At 40.1% G+C, this 20,819-nt stretch overlaps 1 protein-coding gene across 2 annotated transcripts in view; it reads left to right on the top strand.

The window, feature by feature from the left end:
• Positions 1–20,819, top strand: part of TEC (tec protein tyrosine kinase) — a 95,453-nt gene that overhangs the window by 41,016 nt on the left and 33,618 nt on the right. The window contains exons 2-6 of one of the 2 annotated variants that reach the window (XM_065877884.1): positions 12,533–12,637; positions 15,768–15,849; positions 16,510–16,644; positions 19,870–19,901; positions 20,138–20,313. In XM_065877884.1, coding sequence (XP_065733956.1) covers positions 12,533–12,637; positions 15,768–15,849; positions 16,510–16,644; positions 19,870–19,901; positions 20,138–20,313 — 530 coding nt within the window. Of the gene's footprint in view, positions 1–12,532; positions 12,638–15,767; positions 15,850–16,509; positions 16,645–18,912; positions 18,960–19,869; positions 19,902–20,137; positions 20,314–20,819 lie in introns of both variants that reach the window. The other variant, XM_065877883.1, reaches the window with a different exon arrangement.

Raw genomic sequence — 20,819 nt, forward strand, 5'->3', positions numbered from 1 at the left:
AGCACTGTGTGAACATCAGGGATTGCGTTGATTCTTCTTCTGAATCCAGTGTAACACAGTACCACAAGGATAGCTAAAGCTTTAGTAGTCTTAGTTAAGCAATTTGCCCATCTGTACTTTCTACCCGTTTATAATGGACCCTTTCTATATTCTCACAAAAAATTTTTGTAAGTAGATCCAACTACTGCTTTGATCAGGAGTTTTTAAAATGTGACGGGAAGAAGTATTTTAGACTTTTCAAACATACTCAAGAGTAGACAGAATAGTGCAGTGACCCCCATGTATCCAGCACTCAGCCAAATAACCCCCAGTCATACTCCCTCCCCCGACTTCCATTATCTTGTAGCAAATCCTTCCCACTCTCATTATCATATAGAAATCATACCATTTCTTCTACAGATGCTTCAGTATCCACCTCCAAAAGACAGAGTCTCCATCTTAACCTTTATACTATCATTACACCTCAAAACATATCAACAGAACTTCCTTGATGTCATAAAGCATCTTAACCTTTATACTATCATTACACCTCAAAACACATCAACAGAACTTCCTTGATGTCATAAAGCATACCCAGTTAGTGGAAGAAATTGTTTTAAAAATAATTTTATCTGTAGAATGTTTGCAATTAAGAGGTCGTTTTACCAAAGTTTTCCGTAAATTAATTGTAACACAAAGTGAATATCCCTATAGAAACCATAGTAAAAGCAGTGACTGGCACCTGTTAGGCCTCCAGAAACCTGTGGAACTAGGCAATTTTGTATATTTCTCTTTGGATATCTTACTGTGGGGAGAATTGATGGGCAGTTCATCTTTCCTTATGAGAGACCTCAATCCAAGATACACATTTTCTCTTTGTTGCTGCTGTTCTCCTGGTGATTCCTTCTCCCCACGCCCACCTGCTCACCCTCCTCCCATTCACCCCCAGCCCCTAGGCCCCAGTAGAAGCAAAAGGAAGGAACTTTTCCTAGGACGACCGATTATCTTTATAGGAAAAAAAGGAGGGATGTCGCTTTCTCAGGGGCAGCAAGCAGTCTAGGGAAGCTACTGTTATAGCCCGTTGAATATTTTAAAGGTATTTAGAAAACAAACTGCAGGGTGATCCCTTTAACACTGGAGAAAACTAGAGAAATATTGTATATGGTCCAGTGGAAGCTTATTTAAAGACCAAGCTAATGCTCTGGTCTTGCAGGACCCTAGCAGAGCTCGGTTCAGTGTTAAAGAAATCACATCTCCAGTTCATACTTGTCTGGAAACACCTTTGTGGTCCACTCACATCAGATAAGCAGACAGGTTTTTCTTAGTGGCGGAACTGGTCTGGTGTGGACAGTGTGGAGGTCAATTTCCCAAGAGGCTATGAGCCTCCCAGCTTTTTCCCTGCCCAGAAACCCAGTCCTGCATATATATCACGGGTCAGCCTCCTAGTGTGAGGCTGTGGGGCAATTGCCACAGGGGTTTCCCACTCCTGGGGCTGTGATTTCTCTGGATTCATCAATCCCTTTGGTCATGATGGGGATATTGGGAGTGGGGATGAGAATCGTACCCCTACTCGTGCTGCAGCTGTGGGTTCATACCGCATGCAAAAGCCACAGAGTTTGCCTCGTGTGTTGGCATTACTAATTGCTTCTGCCACCTACCATCCATCCTGGAAATGGAATTTTCTATTTTGCCCTGTTTGCTGTCTGTAATTCTCATCCACCAGAAACTCACAGAGCTTCTGTCTCCCAAGTTCCTCTTGATAAGAGATCACTTTCATGTAATTCTAGTTATTTCCACTTTCATAAAGATATAAAATGTCATTAAAAAAAACCCCTGAACACACGAAGTGTCTACTGGAGAGCCTCAGAATGCATGCTTGCACGCGCGCGCACACACACACACACACACACACACACACGCACACAGAATCCCTAGTACAGAAGCAAAGTTCTACAAGTCACTGTTAACCATAGAAACTTGAGAACTGAAATCTAGGTTAAAGGACCTTCCTGCTCTCTTTTTTCTCCGTTTCTTCTCTTTTCCTACTTAAACAAACAAACAAAAAAGGCAGAGATTTGCAGAGACATACCCAGGGATTACCACCTCTGTGGTTGAGGCGGGGTCCCTTGATAGAGTTGTGTCTCCGAGGATTGTAACGTGACAGTTACTCTGTTAATTGGTATTCACACATGCAGCAGTGTGCTTTGATTGAACAGAGGGGCAGAGGAAGACTCTCTTAGGTCCTGGTGATTTGTGGCATGCCTATGCCCCCCTGGGATGGCATATGTCTGAGAGAGCAGGGGCAGAGATAAAGCTAGCCGAAATTATTCTCTGAAGCAGCATAGTCACAGAAAACTGGTGGCTGTGACTGGATATTGTGAAATCAGACCTAAGGAAGGCCTCCTGTCCACTTAGCTGAATCGCCTCCTGTTCATTCATGTCCTCATTCATTCATGCACTTATGCAAAAAGTTGTTGGGCACCTGCCACGTGCCAGGTGCTGAGGAGGAGGTGGGTGTGTCTTCATTGACCTTCCAGTTGGTGACCTTTACCACGCCTGCCTCGAAGAAGCAGATGATGAGAAAGGAAGAAAGAGGAGTGTAGGACCGGGCACCAGCTTTGGGGGAAGGTATTAAATTAATTTTATTTTTTAACCAGAAATTCATTTAGTACTCGATGAATCAGGTGAATGGATAAGTTGTTTCTAAATCAGAATAAATACTAAGGCAGAGCCTTTATTTAATTGAGAGCTGATTGATTGCCTACTTCTGGCCCATTATGAAGTTATGTTGCTTAATTTTTATACCTATTTTTTTCTTTTGTCATTGCGGTTTTCCTTTTTTAAGTCTATGATTTGTAACACTAAATTATTAGCAGAGAATTTCTTAGTTTCCAAATGTTCCCAGATGTCAAGGTCCCTGATGGCAGCGGCCATATTTTTTTCAGCTCTATTGAGGTTATAATCAATATACAGTTAACTGCATGTATTTAAATTATATTATTTGAGGAGGTTTTTTTTATGGTTGTTTAGATTTCCTACCTAGAATCCTCCTTTATATCTCTCAGTGAGGTTTTCTATTTTTCTTCATATATGTTCTACTCATTTCTTATAAAGTTTATTCCCAGGTATTTAACAAACTTTATCAAAATTGTAGAATTTTTGTCCTTTTATAGGACATAAGAAAAAGTAGCTTTTCCCTTAACCATTCCTGTTTCTTACTGAAATAAGAAAAATATCCATCAAATTTCTACTGTTTGTACTGTCATAGGAATTGCACCAGAGACAGATCACGTAAGGAGACTGTAAGATTTTCAGCAGTTTAGAGTATCGAATTCTTCCTCCTGCTGGAACAATGAGTATTCTGCCTGGCACTGGAAATTTTTGGCATATATATATATATATATATATACACACACACACACACACACACACACATATATATAGTTTGAATATAATTTAAAAATATTTTTTATCCCAAAGTAGAAAATAATTTACAATAAATATTTTCTGGGGAAAAAAACCCAGATACAAATCTACCTATGACACTTACGTGACTTTTATTATTTTATATTACTGAGCTACTGTCATTTTCACGGTGTAGCTACCTGTGCCTAAACATGTATATAAGCATCAATATGACTAATATAACATTTGAAACTCACTAACTTCATTGTGTAGTTTGTAACACAAACAGCAAAGAAAATGCTATTTTTAGTATTTAAGGAGTTTTGATATATGTATACACTTGTGAAACTATCGCTACAATAAAATAATGAACATATCCATTACCCCCCAAAATTTCCCCATGCTTTTTGTAATTCATACCTCCTCTTTCATTCCCACTATCCCTAGGTAATCATTGATCTGATTTTTGACACTATAGATCAGTTTGCATGTATGAGAATTTTAGAATAAACTCATATAGCATGTACTCTTTTTAAAAAGCTAACTTCTTTCACCTAGCATATTATTTTGAAATACATTCATCTTTTGTATCAATATTGCATTTCTTTTTATTACTGTGAAGTATTTCATTGTTTGTCCAGTCACCTGTTGATGGACATTTGGGTTGTTTCCAGTTTTCAATTAATACCAATAAAACTTCTGTGAATATTCTTGTACCAGTCTTTGTGTGGTCAGATGCCTTCATTTCTCTCGGGTAAATATGGTGGCCATATTTTTTAATCTCCATGTCTCTTGTGCTTAGCACATTTTCTAGCATATATTAGATGCTCAGAAAATATTGTCCTAAGTAGTTGCTGGACTTTTCCTGCATTTCTGTGGTAATCAATAGATAGGGCCTAATTACTTTAAAAAATAGCTGCTTTCTCTCTCTCTCTTTTTTTTAACACCTTTATTGGAGTATAATTGCTTTACAATGGTGTGTCACTTTCTGCTTTATAACAAAGTGAGTCAGCTATACATATACATATATCCCCATATCTCTTCCCTCTTGGCGTCTCCCCCCCATCCTCCCTATCCCACCCCTCTAGGTGGTCACAGAGCACTGAACTGATCTCCCTGTGCTATGCGGCTGCTTCCCACTAGCTATCTATTTTACATTTGTTAGTATATGTAAGTCCATGCCGCTCTCTCACTTTGTCACAGCTTACCCTTCCCCCTCCCGGTGTCCTCAAGTCCATTCTCTACGTCTGCATCTTTATTCCTGTCCTGCCCCTAGGTTCTTCATAAACATTTTTTTTTTAGATTCCATATATATATATATATATATTAGCATATGGTATTTGTTTTTCTCTTTCTGACTTACTTCACTCTGTACGACAGACTCTAGGTCCATCCACCTCACTACAAAGAACTCAATTTCGTTTCTTCTTATGGCTGAGTAATATTCCATTGTATATATGTGCCACATCTTCTTTATCCATTCATCTGTTGATGGACACTTAGGTTGCTTCCATGTCCTGGCTATTGTAAATAGAGCTGCAATGAACATTGTGGTACATGACTCTTAAAACATAGCTTCTTAAAATATTGTTTTATTTCAGGAGAAAGAGTGCTTCTGCTATGATCCTAGTTCCCTAGTTTGCTCTGCAATATTTTATGCATTATAGCTTAATTGCCTACTCCTAGATTTTTTGAGTTCTTGGAGTGTTTGTTGAATTCCTCTGAGGAGAGAGTGGAGAAGCATTGCTCTGTTACCTAAAGACACAATGTAAAAGCCAGTAAAGTATTTAAAATATCTCCATTAAATCCTCTGATATATTTGTGGGAAAAAAGGGTTTAAGTGCTGAAAAATTTTAGAGATCTTTTATCTAAAGGCAAAAAAATTATACTAATAACATATTAGTGATTGCGATGGGCTAGATATTGTGTCGAGTGCTTTATGAGTGTATCACAATTAATCCTCACAATAATCTAGGAGATAAGTTATTTTAATAACCCTGTTTTACAAATGAGGAAATAGAGACTAAATGAGGTTAATTAATTTGCATTGGGTCACAAAGCTGGCATTTAAATGCAGGTCTGCCTGACAATGAAGGTGTGCTCTCAACCATTATGACACATTGACTCTGCTGTGTTAAAATATTAAACAATACTCAAAATATTTTGGCATGTTCAGTAAGTTAAAAAAAAGTCCATGTAGGTAAGTAAAGAGAGCCTTGAGTCTAGCAATAAAGTCAATTGTTGTATGTATTATTCACATAAATATTTCTAAAAGTTAATTGACTTGACAAGTTTCTTTCCTAATAACTTCTGACTTTGTATTTAAAGTCACTTTTGGGACTTCCCTGGTGGCGCACTGGTTCAGAATCCACCTGCCAATGCAGGGGACACGGGTTCGAGCCCTGGTCCGGGAAGATCCCACATGCCGCGGAGCAGCTAAGCCCATGTGCCACAACTACTGAGCCTGCGCTCTAGAGCCTGTGAGCGACAACTGCTGAGCCCATGTGCCACAACTACTGAAGCCCACGTGCCTAGAGCCCGTGCTCCGCAACAATAAAAGCCACTGCAATGAGAAGCCCGCACACCACAATGAAGAGTAGCCCCCGCTCGCCGCAACTAGAGAAAGCCCACACGCAGCAATGAAGACCCAACGTGGCCAAAAATAAATAAATAAATCAATCTGTGACTCTGTTTTAAAAAAAAAGAACTAAGCTAGGTAAATCAGTTTTAGACTTATTTGAAAATACTTACATTAGTAAGTTTTGCTTTCAACTATAATAAAACATACCTGGTATTAGTTTTTAAAAGTTCCCTTGGGTGGCAGAAGGGAGTTGGCATGAGGGTTGCCAGAAGTATAGAAAAATCATAAGAGTAAGTGATCACTCAGGGGGGAATAAAAACTCTAACTCTGAATACAGTGAAAAACTATCTCCAGAAACCTTATAATTACCTAGATCAGCACAATCTTATATGAAGATTATTATGTGACTTAGAAAATGAAATTTTTTGCCTTCAGATTCCTTATAATTTATCCTGTTTTTATTCTGGATGTTATCTTAGAAACCATAATCTTCATAATTAAGCCATGCTTATGTATGTAACTGCTGGCTTAATGTTAAAGTACCCTTTTTATGTGTTTGTCTGCTTAGTGTAAAATCACTTTGTAAAATGTAAAGCCACTATGTCAGTTATTATTATGAGCTGATTAAAAGGGAGGAAAACAATACTAGGATGCCACGTTTTTGGTTTTGCTTTCTTCTGCTTTTCACTAGAATTTTGTACTTAGCAAAGAGGGGATGTTTCATCATAGAATCACCGAGTTGGAAATGACTTTATTTTATTTATTCTGCTTCTCCTGATACCAGAAAGATCTACATCAAAATTATTCCCAGTATCCACACACACACAAAAGTCATATCCATCCTGAGGTTTTCTTTCTTTCTCATGATTAATGGGTCCTGCTGCACTTGAGGCCCATTCTTTTAACTCTTTCTTTTAACTCTGTTCTGAGTAGAAAGGGAAAAGAACCTTCGTGTATAAAATAGACCTTTGGCTCATTGGAGATTTTTGGTAGAATACATCATTTTCTTTCTTTTTTCAAGGGTTGACTAGAACTCTTTTAAGTCTCTATCATGGTTCTTTGGTACCTCTGTGCCTTGCTGGTGGTAGAAGAAAGGAAGCCAGAATCAATCTTTAATCAATGTGGCTGAGTGAAGAAATGATCATGATGGAATACAGTGAATGGCAGTAGTAAGCTTTGGTGCTGTCCGTCTGCTGAGGACTGCAAGATCTAGGAATTCTATTTGATATTTTATTGTATATAACATACCTTTTGTCTGTATTCTCTGGATGGTCCCTTGTCACTAAACATGCCACGTCAGCAGCCATCTTTGGGTTTGTATTTATGGTCTGTTTTAATTGTTGTGTCCTATGGAGAAAGAACAGAGGCTGACTGAACAGTAAACAATTTAGTGGGACCAAATGGAGGCCTAATGATAGGCTGACAGCGTGTGTGCAAACAGATGTGCATACTTCGATAGTTGGAAGTAAGAGAGGGGAGGAAAGAGGCCATCACATGGCACACAGTATTGCAAGCCTGAGGATGCCAGGCGAACTGGTTTGGGGAGAGGGATTCAATTCCAGCAAACACCCCAGCCATCACAGTCAAGTAAGCTGTTAGTTTAAATCTTATTTATTGTCCAGTTCGTTTGCATTCAACTTGTGAACTCTTAACAGTCTTATAGTTAGTTGTTAAGAGTTATAAGCATGAGAAATTTCCACTGAGTTTATGTTTGTACTTAGTTAAGTGGTATCAAGTTACTAAAGTGTACGTGGCACTTAAGAATTCAGGGTTGGAATTAAGAGTTCAGGTCCTGGTTTGTTGTATGACTTTCGGCCAGTTAATTATACCCTGTAAGTCTTGATTTCTTCATCTGTAAAATGGGGTGACAAGAGTTCCCATAATTATGTGAAGATTCATTGAGTTACCATGTGAGAGGTGCATATAGTGCCTGGCTCAGAGTGAATGCTCTGTAATTGTTAGGTTTTGACATAAAATAATTTTCTTTTTCTAAAATAAGAGTCCAGAAATATTCAGGCTTGAGAGACCGGGAGTCAGGTAAAAGCTTTTGTGATTTTGAGAGATCTGGGTTCAGTTCTGGCTCAGCCTCTTAGCCAGTCTCGTTACCTCTCAGATGCTCAGTTTCCAAACAATTTCCCAGGGTTGTTGTGAAGACTAATTAATAGTAAGTGCTGCCATTTAGGGAGTGACTTCCCTGTGCCAGACACTGTACTGAGCACCTACGTACCTTATCTTTATCCCTGCTTATAGCTTAGTGAAGTGAGGAGTATTATCCTATTCCTGAAGACAGAGGAACTGAGAGAAGGCAGAGCGTGGCTGGGCTTGGGATCTGCCTGCCTCCAAAACTCACGCGCCCAACCTGAGGTCCCTTTGCAATGCACAGGTGATTCACCCAGTAGATTTCTTCTGTGGCAGGCAGCTGGGAATAGCCACATTAGGAACAAAAGTTGTGATATAAGGGAAAGGGAGGGATCCTTGTAATACTGGAGGGAAACTCTTACTGCGTGTAATGGGTCTCAGGATGCCTTGGGAGAGGGGTGTAGAAAGGAGGACCTGAGGCTGGGTGTTCTGTAGATAACACCTGGGGCCAGCCCTGGATATTTGTATACAATTATAAAAAATTAGTTTAATTTAGGATTGTTATTGATACTTTAAAAAGTATTTTAATTCTGGCAATGAAAGGAAAACTGTGTATCTTGTAAGACTTGCCCAGGGGGGCAGGATCTCTTTCACCTAAATCCCAGTTCTACCATTCAGTTGATGTGTGGTTTTAAGCAAGTCATATTTCATCTCTTTGTCTAGTTTCCCCATTTAAGCTGGTTTACAAATGGGTGAAACAGCCATTACTTACCTCCTCCTAATTTGGTCTCAAATAACCATTTTGGTGTCCTTTCCTACACTTCCCCTGAACCACCCTGAACTTCAGCCACAATGAATTTCTTCCCGTTCCCTAAATCAGTGCTTTGTTGTTTTTGCTGCCTGAATTCTCTTCTCCACTTTCTCTAAAGAAAAACTCCTACTTATCCTTTAAAAACCAAAATATCAGTTCCTCCCAAAAACTTCCCCAGCTTTTCCTGGCCCAATCACTGTCTCACTCCATAGTATACCATGAGCGCGTGACTTCGTCTTCATTTGATGATGAATTACTCCCCTCTTCCCCTTCCACCTACCATATGATTGGGAATTCCTCTTGAGGGAACCCTCAACCCCCTTGCATAAGGTTGAAGCTGTGGCACACAGTGCTGTGCTTGGTGTCTGATCAGTGTTTGCTGGCAGGATAGGTAAAATAATGAATGGCCAACTTAAGCGTGAACCTTTATCTGCAAACTTCATAGCAAAGTATTTGGATTAATAAGCCAAAGTATTAGCATAATACAATATATCATGGAACATGTATTTAGGGGGCATAAACCAGCCCAGTATACCAATCATCTCAAATTTTCCTGTGTGGATTGACTGACATCTGACAGCTGCTTTTAGTCACAGGGGCAAGGGGTGAGTGGAGACAGGCATCTCAGAAGCCGACCACAGTCTGCTGCTCAAGAAAGAGAGCCAGTAGGTGATAAATGACCCCAGAGCGGTGTCTGGAAAAACTCCATGATGTCCACAGGGATTTTCTGCAGAGTTGGGGGATTCAGGGTCATTTGATTTTCTTTGTGCTGTTAGTATTTTCTAAGGTTTCTATGGTGAACACGTGTGACTTATTAATAGGAGGATGGCGCTCTGGAAGTTTCTTTTGCACACTAACTGGCATAGGCCCAGGAGCAGGGTAGGTGGCCCTGCCTGACCATACCCTTTGGCACTGTGCAGCAGGTTCTTTACAAGCTGGCCCCTGCTCACCTTTCCATCCTGCCTCATGTACCCTGTCCTTCAGCCACACTGACCTTTTTTTCTACTTATTTATTTTATGTGGCAAACACTCATAGATATGATACTACAGGTCACTCTTCTAAGCACTTTGCAAATACTAACTCATTTAACTCTCATAACTATCTAATAGTATCCATGAAGTGGATACTATTATTATTCCTATTTTATAGATGAGGCAACCTAGGTCATTCTGGAATGTGTTTTTCATCCCATGTGCTGTGCTGTTCATTCCCTCCCTATGATATTATCAGAATTTCTCTTCTGAAATTATCATGTAAGTCTTGGTTCCTCTGTGTTCTCTTAGCATCTTTTTTATATTCAGTACTTACTACGTTGGATGATAACGTTGCTGTGTATGTCTCTCCCACAGGTAAACTTGGGCAAGTGACTTAATTTTTGTTTCTTCCTTCTGTAAGATGTGTCTAATAACAGTTATCTCACAGAGGATCTGAGGATTAAATGGCACAATATTTGGACCATATGCTCAGGAAATGAGCTTTTCCTATAGGGACTTGATATATTCCTTGACACAGTTGCTGGCACAGAGCAGGTGTTGTAATGTGGGAAACTGAGTGGAAGGGGCAGAAGGAAAGCCTGGGTGACCCAAAGTCAAGGCCACTGCAGGAGAAGAGAGTGGAGCACCCCCAGATGCCTCGTTAACAGCTTGAGCAGAAGACAGCTGAGCGAAGGCTGTTGGGTTTGGTCATTGGTGGTGGTTTTGAGAACAGCTTTAGCAACTGTGGCGAGAGGGGAGGCAGATCGCAAGTGGTTAAGGAGGAGTGGGTGGGAAGGAAATGAAGACTGGTGGTGTAATAATCTCTCTTTCAGCAAGGGAAGAACAGAGTTAGGGCAGTAGCAGGGCCAGAAGAAGGTTCTTGCTATGGATGGCAGAGGCCTGAAGGTGTCTATAAGCAGGAGAAGTAAAATCTCAGGCCATGCTCAGAATCCAGGTTGCCCCCTCAGGGACTTGGCTCCATTAATTTTGTCACCTGTTTGCAGCTGGGACATCCAAGGTCTGGGGAGCTTTAGGATCCCAGCTTTCAGTTGGGATCCTTGGGTAACGTGTTTAACCTGTCTGAGCTGCAGTTTCATCATCTGTAAAATGAGAATTTTGTGAGCATGAAAGGAAATGACATCTGTTAAGTGCCACTACAGTGTCCTTAGCTGTTGTGTCCTTTTAACCTTCTCATAGAGGCAGAATGACAGAGAAGAAAAAAGGGTAAATCTTAGGGTGCTTTAGACCTGCAGAAGGAAGAAGTTGGGGGTGTGCTCCTGGGACAGCTGTTCTCTTCTCCATGAAGTAGGGGAATGGGAAGGGTTTGTAGCTCTGATGAGACTGGTGGGCTCCATGGAGGCCACCAGGTTCTCTCCACTAGAGATACACAGAAGACCTGAGGACAGCAGCGAAGGCCTGGCTAAGCACAAAGAGGACAGTTAGGATTGTTTCGTGACCTTCTGCAGCCAGGCACGGATGAGTTGAAAAAGGTGTGGGTAGAACTGGGGGCTGACAGAAATGCCGGGGGTACGGGGATTCGTGTGCTGGGGGGTGGGCGGCAGGGGGAGAGAGGGAGGGTGGGAGGATGCACTGGTGAAATGACAGCCAGATGTCACATGGGAGCTGATGGCCTGGGAGGGTTGGCAGGTCTGAAGGTCACATGGTCACAATGAAGATGCAGCGCTGGTTACTGGGAGCAGGATAGGGACCCCAAAGATTGTGGCCAGAGGGGAGTTTCAGAGTATTAGATGAAGCAATTTTGAATGACTAGGGCCAGGGGAGGGCTGGGTCACCCCAAATAATCCAATGTTCTTCATCTTCATTTCTCTACTTTTCTTCTGTTCTTTGTCATATGACTATCTACACCCCCTCCTAAAATAACCTTAGTCTTTATACAGCTTTTTGTGTGGGATGTATCCGTTAATATAATTCAATAAACATTTTTTATTTCTTCATTGTATTTGTAATAATTTTTAATGGATATGGTATATCAAGTTATCTTTGCACATACTACTTTGTATCTTCCGGATTTTTCCCTGGGATAAATTCTCAGATGTGAGATTACTGTGCTCAAGACTGTGAATGATTCGGAGGAGGGAGTCTTGGTATGTCATTAGTTACTTGTTGTAGGGAGATTTGCATTGAGCAGGGAGGAAGGGCAATAGGGAAGGAAAAAAAAAAAAAGAAAAGAGAAAATTCGAACATAGACTCTTGGATGGAGGCTTTGTGTGAGCGCCCTGTGTCCATCTCACATCCTCCTGAGTTCTGTGTGCTGGAGTGGAAGATGTAACTGGTGGAGTTTGCATTTGTGATTGAGTGTTTGGTTTGGTCTCTGATGCTTTCTTTTTCGGGGGAGAGGGGGTGGCTGTCATCAAGAAGTTGAAGAATTTGCAGTGTGTGTCTGAGAGGAAGGCACTATCAAAGGGACTCTCTTTCTAAACAGATCTAGAGCTTTTGGAGGAGGGCAAGGGCAGCGATTTCATCTTTGGAAATTAAAGGACTTAATTATTTTGATTACAATCCTCATAGTGTTAGTATTTTGAATAATTTTAACAATATAGGGAGACATGATTTAGATAATTATTAAGGAAATTGTAATATTTTGAATCAGTGATTTTTTAAAACAAATATTATTATTAATAACATTTTTTCCTTAACTTATGATTAGAATGGTTCTCCTTCTTTTTTTTTTCTTTTAACAGAAAAAGTACAGAAAGGGATTTATTGATGTGTCAAAAATCAGATGTGTGGAAATAGTGAAGAATGATGATGGTGTCATTCCCTGTCAAAATAAATATCCATTTCAGGTGAGCTGGCATATTTTTGCGACAGTGAAATTCTGGGCTTTTAGTCATGCTTACTATTTGACGTTAGTGTTTCTTGTCATTGCTTTGTTGATTGATTTCTTTCAGCTTTGTTGAAGTATAATTGACACATAAGAATTGTATATATTTAAGGTGTACGATTTGATGTTTTGGTATATGTAAACATTGTGAAATGATCGCTACAATCAAGCCAATTAACATATCCATCACTTCACATAGTTGCCATTTTCTTTTCTTCCCTTCTTTTTTTGTTTTTTTTTTTGGTGGTGAGAATACTTAGCTACCTTCTTAGCAAATTTCATATATGCAGTGTTGTTAACTGTAGTCCCCATGCTGTACTTTAGATCTCCAGAACTCATTCGTCTTGCATAACTGAAACTTTGTACCCTTTGACCAACATCTCCCCATTGCCCCCCTTCACCTGCCCCTGGCAACCACTTTTTTGCTCTGTGTTTCTAAGAGTTTGTTTAAAATTCTATATCTGAGGTCATGTAATATTTCTCTTTCTGTGTCTGGTTTATTTCACTTAGCATAATGTCCTCCAGGTTTATCCATGTTGCAAGTGGATGGATTTTCTTTTTTAAAGCTGAATAATATTCCTGTGTGTGTGTGTGTGTGTGTGTATCAATTGTCTTTATTCATCTGTCCACGGACATCTCCTCATGTTTACCAACCCTGAGGCTCTCAGAACCCGCTCCTTTTTGGGTTTTCATAGAGGCTTCGTTACATGGCATGATTGTTTACATCATCGGCCATTGATGATTGAACTCATTGAACTCAATCTCCAGCTGCTCTCCCCTCCTCAGAGGTGGGGGGTAGTGGGACTGAAAGTTCCAACCCTCTAATCATGGGGTTGGCTTCACTGGCAACCAGCCCCCATCCCTAGGGGCTCTCCAGTAGTCACCTTATTAGTATAAAAACAGACACCCGTATCATTCTCAGCACAGGAAATTCCAAGAGTTTTCTAGGTGCTCTGTGCCAGGAACCAGGGTAGAGACCAAATATATATTTCTTACTGTGAATCACAGTATCACAGGTATGAAAGTCATGGGCCAAATGAGGCAACTACAGCCCCACGTCCCTCTTAGAGCTTTATCTTTACTTCTTTATCACATCTCATTTTCTGTCTTGTAGTAAGGTATTTGATTTATTTTTGTATCTCATGTAGTCCCAGCACAGTGCTAGTTGGGTGAGTTAATCACTGAGCAGAATATAGCAGTATTTGTTCTATGGCGTTCCCATTGCTGTTTGACCGCACTTATTTGATTAAAGTGAATGAGAAGGGATTGTCAACAAAAAATTAATCAGTCGATATAAGAAAGAAATGGAAAATTTTATTCAAGCCAAATTTGAGCATTATAACCTGGGAAGAGAATCTCAGAAAGCTCTGAGAACTATTCTGCCCATTTGAAGTCAAGACACAGTTATGTAAGTTTCTTGAGGCAGAGGACTGGACATCGTATGACGTATTATTGACAGTTTACATATTCCAGATCTAAGTGGCATCACAGTGGGTCATGTGACCCCTTACAAGATCAGGAAGGAATGCTATCTTTTTTTTTTTTTTTTTTTTTTTTTTTGCGGCACACGGGCCTCTCACCGTTGTGGCCTCTCCCGTTGTGGAGCATAGGCTCCGGACGCGCAGGCTCAGCGGCCATGGCTCACGGGCCCAGCCGCTCCGCGGCATGTGGGATCTTCCCGGACCGGGGCACGAACCCGTGTCCCCTGCATCGGCAGGCGGACTCTGAACCACTGCGCCACGAGGGAAGCCCCAGGAATGCTATCTTTAAGGAGTTGTCTTGTTGCTGCTAGGAGAATGTTGCTCTTTAGGGTTGAGCAGGTATTTCTGCTGATAGGGGTTTGGTGATGCATAATAGAGTTATACAATGCACAGTGCGGGGAGAGAGGAGGCCAAAGAGCAGAGAAGAATTTTTTGTTTAAATTTCGCTTGTCTTGCCATAAAAATATGACTTTTATTCCACAGGATTATCTATTGAATATGGTCAGGAACAGCCAATTATTGATGAAAGAGCTATCTGTGTTCAATCCAGTGACATGGTAAAAGGAGGTTTCCAGCCAGATTTGTGTTTTGCTTTTTCTTTGTTTTTGGCTGCAAGCGGCTTGTGGGATCTTACAGGACCTTAGTTCCCTGACCAGCGATCCAACCCAGCCCCCCCAGCAGTGGAAGCACGGAGTCCTAACCACTGGACCACCAGGGAAGTCCCCAGATATTTTTTTAGTCAATTGGGGTGTTTCTGCCTTGTTACTGACCATCAAGGATAAAGTGATAGACCAAAGACAAAATTCTTGGATTAGTTTCCCATGCTTAATTTTATTCTTAATATTAAGAATATTAAGAATAAAACTGTTTAATTGCTTACCTGGAGGTACCTCTGAAAGAGGTACTGTGGTTAAAAGTTTGGGCTCTGGAGTCAGGATCCTGGCTTTCTGGATGACCAGCCAGATGCTGATGGGCAGGTAACTTAAGGCACACCATTTGCAGTACATTCTATGTGAATAGTGCCTCTGGGAGTGATCTAGAATTGGGGTGTCTTGGATAGGCCTTAGTCTCCTCCTCTGTAAAATGGAAATACTAATACCTTGATGGTAGGATTAGTTGAGTTAATGTCTGTAAAGCACAAAGTATAGAGTTGGGGTGGTCAGTGCTTAATTAAGCTACCTACTGCAGTTATTTATAGTGGCAAAAGGAAGGTATAGGAGTGATGTTGAAACAGTAGTCCATTCATCTCAAATATTATTCAGAAAAATATTCGATTGGAATAGTCCCTGTTATACCAAGTTTACTTAAGGAACTTTAGTTTATTAGATCGCAAGAAATAACAAGATTGGCAAGGCATCCTGGCCTCTGTATATATTTTTTTTCTGTAAAAGCACAGTCCTTTGTAAAATGTGTATCCCACTGGATGGAGACATGAAGAAATAGATGTGTTTTTGTAAGAAGGGAATCTAGGTTCTTTGGATCGGAAGTAATCGACTTTTGGTCAGTCATTTCAGAATCCTTTATTGATGCCTGTGGTGCCAAGGGCTCTGTGCTAGGCAAGATGCTGTGTCTAAGCTTTTCTCACCTGTTCCATCTTTTGTCTTATTTCAGGTTGTGCATGATGCCAACACACTTTACATTTTTGCACCTAGTGCACAAAGCAGGGACCGGTGGGTGAAGAAGTTAAAAGAAGGTAAAACTCATATAATGAAATATTAATCTGTACATAATTTCAGAATATAACATTGTTGTCACTAAGACAGAGATACGGCTAGTGTATCTTGCATTTATAATCTTTTAATCTACAATAAGTGTTTCTCCAAGAACATTCTCTGTTACTGTAAGTGACACATGTTGAAGTTAACTTCCTTTTTTATAATCTGGTTCCTTCTAGTGGCATATACATAGTTTTTAAGAAGAACATGCTTTCATTTAATGTGTAGTACATTTGGAGGTGACTAAGCACTGGGCTCTTATGGTAACAGGATTTGGTATTGTCTAAGAAATTGCCTATGTAGTCAACATTTGATGTGGATGAATTGACTTGTATGTAAAGTATATTAATCAGTGATTTGACCTGCATAATCCTCATCGCTTTTTCTGCAGAACAGAATGGTGGGGGGCTGACTTTTGTGTTTATCCATCACGTTGTAGCAGAGGTCACTTCTGTTAACAAGGGTGCCTCACCAAAAAAAGTGGTGAAAGAGAACTCTATGGATTTTCTGAATGCTGGATTATATGTTATGAAGGTTTCCTCATAATAAACGTAGTATTTGAGAAAGAATGATCAACCGGAAACATTCTGTTATCTCTGTACATTTCACTCATCATTTAATGTGTCTATGAATTACAGAAATACAGAACAACAATAATATTATGATTAAATATCATCCTAAATTTTGGGCAGACGGAAGTTATCAGTGTTGCAGACAAACTGAAAAACTAGCGCCTGGATGTGAAAGATATAATCTGTTTGAAAGTAGTAAGTATTAATTTTATTCTGTAGTTATATTGTGCTCAGGATGTACATACAGTTGGTATTATTGGGAGAAAGTGACATGATTTTGATGTTGGTTAAATATGGCCTTCACACTTTCTAGCACGGTGTAAACATAGTGTAGGTGTATTTTTGTAAGAATACTTTTATTTAGTGAGCAGTAGGACCATCTCATGGAATCAGAAGGTCTGTTTTGGGGAGCTTTTTGTTTTTTTTTTTGGCGGTATGCGGGCCTCTCACTGTTGTGGTCTCTCCCGTTGCAGAGCACAGGCTCAGGATGCGCAGGCTTAGTGGCCATGGCTCACGGGCCCAGCTGCTCCGTGGCATGCGGGATCTTCCCGGACCGGGGCACGAACCCGCTTCCCCTGCATTGGCAGGCGGACTCTCAACCACTGCACCACCAGGGAAGCCCTGTTTTGGGAGTTTTTATCACAATATGAAAGCCTACTAGACATGATTCTGTTAAAAACTGTGAGCCTAATGTAGCACCATCAGCAGCTTTTCTCTTCTCTTTTTTTTAAGCTTTACTGAGGTATAATTAACAAAATTATTTAAATTTTACAATGAGATGACTGGATATACTTATGTATCCATTGGAAAGGGTTCCTCCCATTGAGTTAATAAACACATCCATCACCTTGCATGTTTACCTTTGTGTGTGTGTGTGTGTGTGTGTGTGTGTGTGTGTGTAAAAACATTTAAGTTCTACTCTCTTGGTAAACTTCAGTTATACACTACAGTGCTGTCAACTAGTCATCATGTTATACATTAGATCCTCAGACCTTATTTATCTTTTTTTCTTGCTCTCTATATATTTTAATTGAGTTGTAATTAACATACCTTATTCATCTTATAACTGAAAGCTTGTACCCTTTTACTAGCATCTCTATTTCCTCCACCCCCCATCCCCTGGCAACCATTTTTCTACTCTCTATTTCTATGAGTTTGACTTTTTTTTTTTTTAAGCTTCCCCATGTAAGTGATACCATGTGGCATTTGTCCTTCTTGGTCTGGCTTATTTCACTTACCATAATGCCCTCCAACTTTATCCATGTTGTCACAAATGATAGGATTTCCTTCTTTTTCCAAGGCTGAATAATATTCCATTCTCTCTCTATATATGCCACATTTTCTTTATCTAGTCATCTGTTGATGGATGCTTAGGTTGTTTCTATATCTTGGCTATCGTGAATAATGCTACCGTGAACATGGGAGTGCAGATATCTCTTTAAGGTATTGATTTTGTTTCTTTTGTGTATATACCCAGAAGTGGGATTGCTGGATCATATGGTAGTTGTATTTTTAATTTTGGGGGGAACCTCTATATTATATATACATAGTGGCTGCATCAATTTACATTCCCACCAGCAGTGCACAAGCATCCCGTTTTCTCTACAACCTTACCAGCATTTGTTATCATGTGTGGTTTTTATAATTGCTATCCTGATATGTATAAGGTGGTATCTTATTGTGGTTTGACTTGCATTTCCCTAATGATTAGTTATGTCGAGCACCTTTTAAGGTACCTATTGGCCATTTGTATGTCTTCTTTAAAAAAAAGTGTCTGGGGCTTCCCTGGTGGCGCAGTGGTTGAGAGTCTGCCTGCCGATGCAGGGGACACGGGTTCGTGCCCCAGTCCGGGAAGATCCCATATGCCGTGGAGCAGCTGGGCCCGTGAGCCATGACCGCTGAGCCTGTGTGTCCGGAGCCTGTGCTCCGCAACGGGAGAGGACACAACAGTGAGAGGCCCGCATACCGCAAAAAAAATAAATAAATAATAAAAAAAAATTTAAAAAGTGTCTGTTTAGGTCCTTTGTCCACTTTTAATTGAGTTATTATTATTATTTGTTTTAACTATTGAGTTGTGTGAATTCCATGTATATTTTGGATGTTAACCCCTCCTCAGATATGTGGGATGAAAATATTTTCTCCCCTTCTGTTGGTTGCCTTTTCATTTTGTTGATGGTTTCCTTTGCTGAGCAGAAGCTTTTTGGTTCTGATGTAGTCCCATTTGTTTACAGTGAACAAGGCATGGCCCCAATCCCTGTGGCATTTATAGTCTGTTCAAGAAGGCAGAAATACAAACCGGCTTTAATAGCATTTTAAAAAATCTGTTCTAAAATAGTATTACAAGCAAAATGCACCAGAGTGAGGGAGTCTGAGTGGACTTCTTGTTATGGGTTCATTTTTACTTTTCCTTAAAACTATCAATCATTGGTGGATGGCATTTTGACCTGTTTTTGTCATTGTCATTTTCAGGTATAAAAAAAGCACTACCTCGAGCACCAGCACCAGAAACAAAGAAGGTAAGCTGGTCTTTAATGTTTGGAAACATTTGCAGTTTATTAAGTATGTTTATGTTCATTCCTGTGATGCTGCTCCCTGCAAGGATCACATTGGAAACGGATAGACTATGGCTCACTTGACTTTTTTTTTGGTGTCGAATAATGTCAATTTAATTGTATCAGATATTACCATCTGGCATTCTGCCTGTATTTTGGCTTTGAGAATTATACAAGAGGTGTGGGACTTTAAAGGAATATTTCAGTCTTGAGACCACAGTATTATGACAAAGGAGTGACTGTGAATAGTGGAGTAGGGTAGAAAACACATGTACTTTGAACTCACGGGGAGCCTGATCCAGCATGAATCTGATATGAGTGACTTTGGGTGGGATACTTCAGCCATTGTTTCCTCAGTTGTAAAATGGAAATTATATACTCTACTTCATGAGATTAGTATTAAGAATAAATGAGAATGCAGGTGAACTTATTTACAAAACAGAAACAGACTCACAGATGTAGAAAACAAACTTATGGTTACCAGAGGGGGAGGGGGATAAATTAGGAGTTTGGGATTAGCAGATACAAACTACTATATATAAAACAGATAAACAGCAAGGTCCTACTGTATAGCACAGGGAACTATATTCAATAACCTGTGATACACCATAATGAAAAACAATATGTAAAAGAATATATACTGAATCACTTGGCCGTACATGAGAAACTAACACATTGTAAATCAACTATACTTCAATTAAAAAGAAATGAGAAACAGTATGCTAGCTAGGTACTAAGAGTGTGCCTTGCACACAGCAGGCACAAAGCAGTGCAGATTCCTTTGAGTGGGAGGAGACCTGACAGAAGTAGTTCTGCTTTTCCCCACTGCAGGCCATTAAATGGTGGGTCTGCCTTTAGTCCTGCTGGTTTCTACTCACGTTACCCTTGCCTCTCCCTGGAAAGCTAGTCCTGACACTGAGCAGAAGCTGTTTGATGTTTAAAGGCAGCTTTTGCCCTTGTCCTAAATTCTGAAGCCCATGAGAGGTCCAGTAGCATCGATATCATCGGACTCATGGTGCGGGTTCACCAGATTATCTAAAGCAGACTTTATACTGTGGGGACGTGCGCATTGCTTGGTGTCTTACTGCACACCCAGTTTCAAACAGAAGACTAAACTTTTATATGTTACCTCCTTTTCTTAGCGAAGGCCTCCCCCACCGATTCCACCTGAAGAAGAAGGTAATAGTGAAGAAATAGTTGTAGCCATGTATGATTTCCAAGCGACAGAAGCACATGATCTCAGATTAGAGAGAGGCCAGGAGTATATCATATTGGAAAAGAATGATGTTCATTGGTGGAAAGCAAGAGATAAATATGGGTAGGTATTCCCTCTCTGTGGATGATACACAGTGGGTGGCTGGGAGTGAAATACTGAGTGAGAAGAGGATAACCTGTAACTGTTATGTAACGAGGCTAGTTCAGCGGCCATAAATGAAAATATATGTTATTACTTTGCAGTAACACAATGTATTCTTAGTAGTGACTCCATAAATATAAATGAATCAACCACTCCTTTCCAGAAATTAGAATCCATTACACTGGTCTCTTTCTCATCCATTATATGTCTAATTGGATTGTTTGCTCTTGGGGGAAATTACATTTTAGGTCCCTTCCCCCCGCACCCCACCCCCAAGGTAAAGTAATCTTAGATTTGTCTAAGAGAGAATGTGTATATGTGTGTGTGTGTGTGTGTGTGTCTTTCTGTCTATATGTATGTGCATATGGGTCTATGTCTAAAATACATTCAAGAAATTTAAAAACAAACATTATTTATACAAAATAATTTAGGATTTAAAGAGAATAGTCCTTTCAATCTTATTATTG

This window comes from Phocoena phocoena, chromosome 5 (assembly GCF_963924675.1).
Source record: "Phocoena phocoena chromosome 5, mPhoPho1.1, whole genome shotgun sequence".
NCBI classification, from domain to species: Eukaryota; Metazoa; Chordata; class Mammalia; order Artiodactyla; family Phocoenidae; genus Phocoena; species Phocoena phocoena.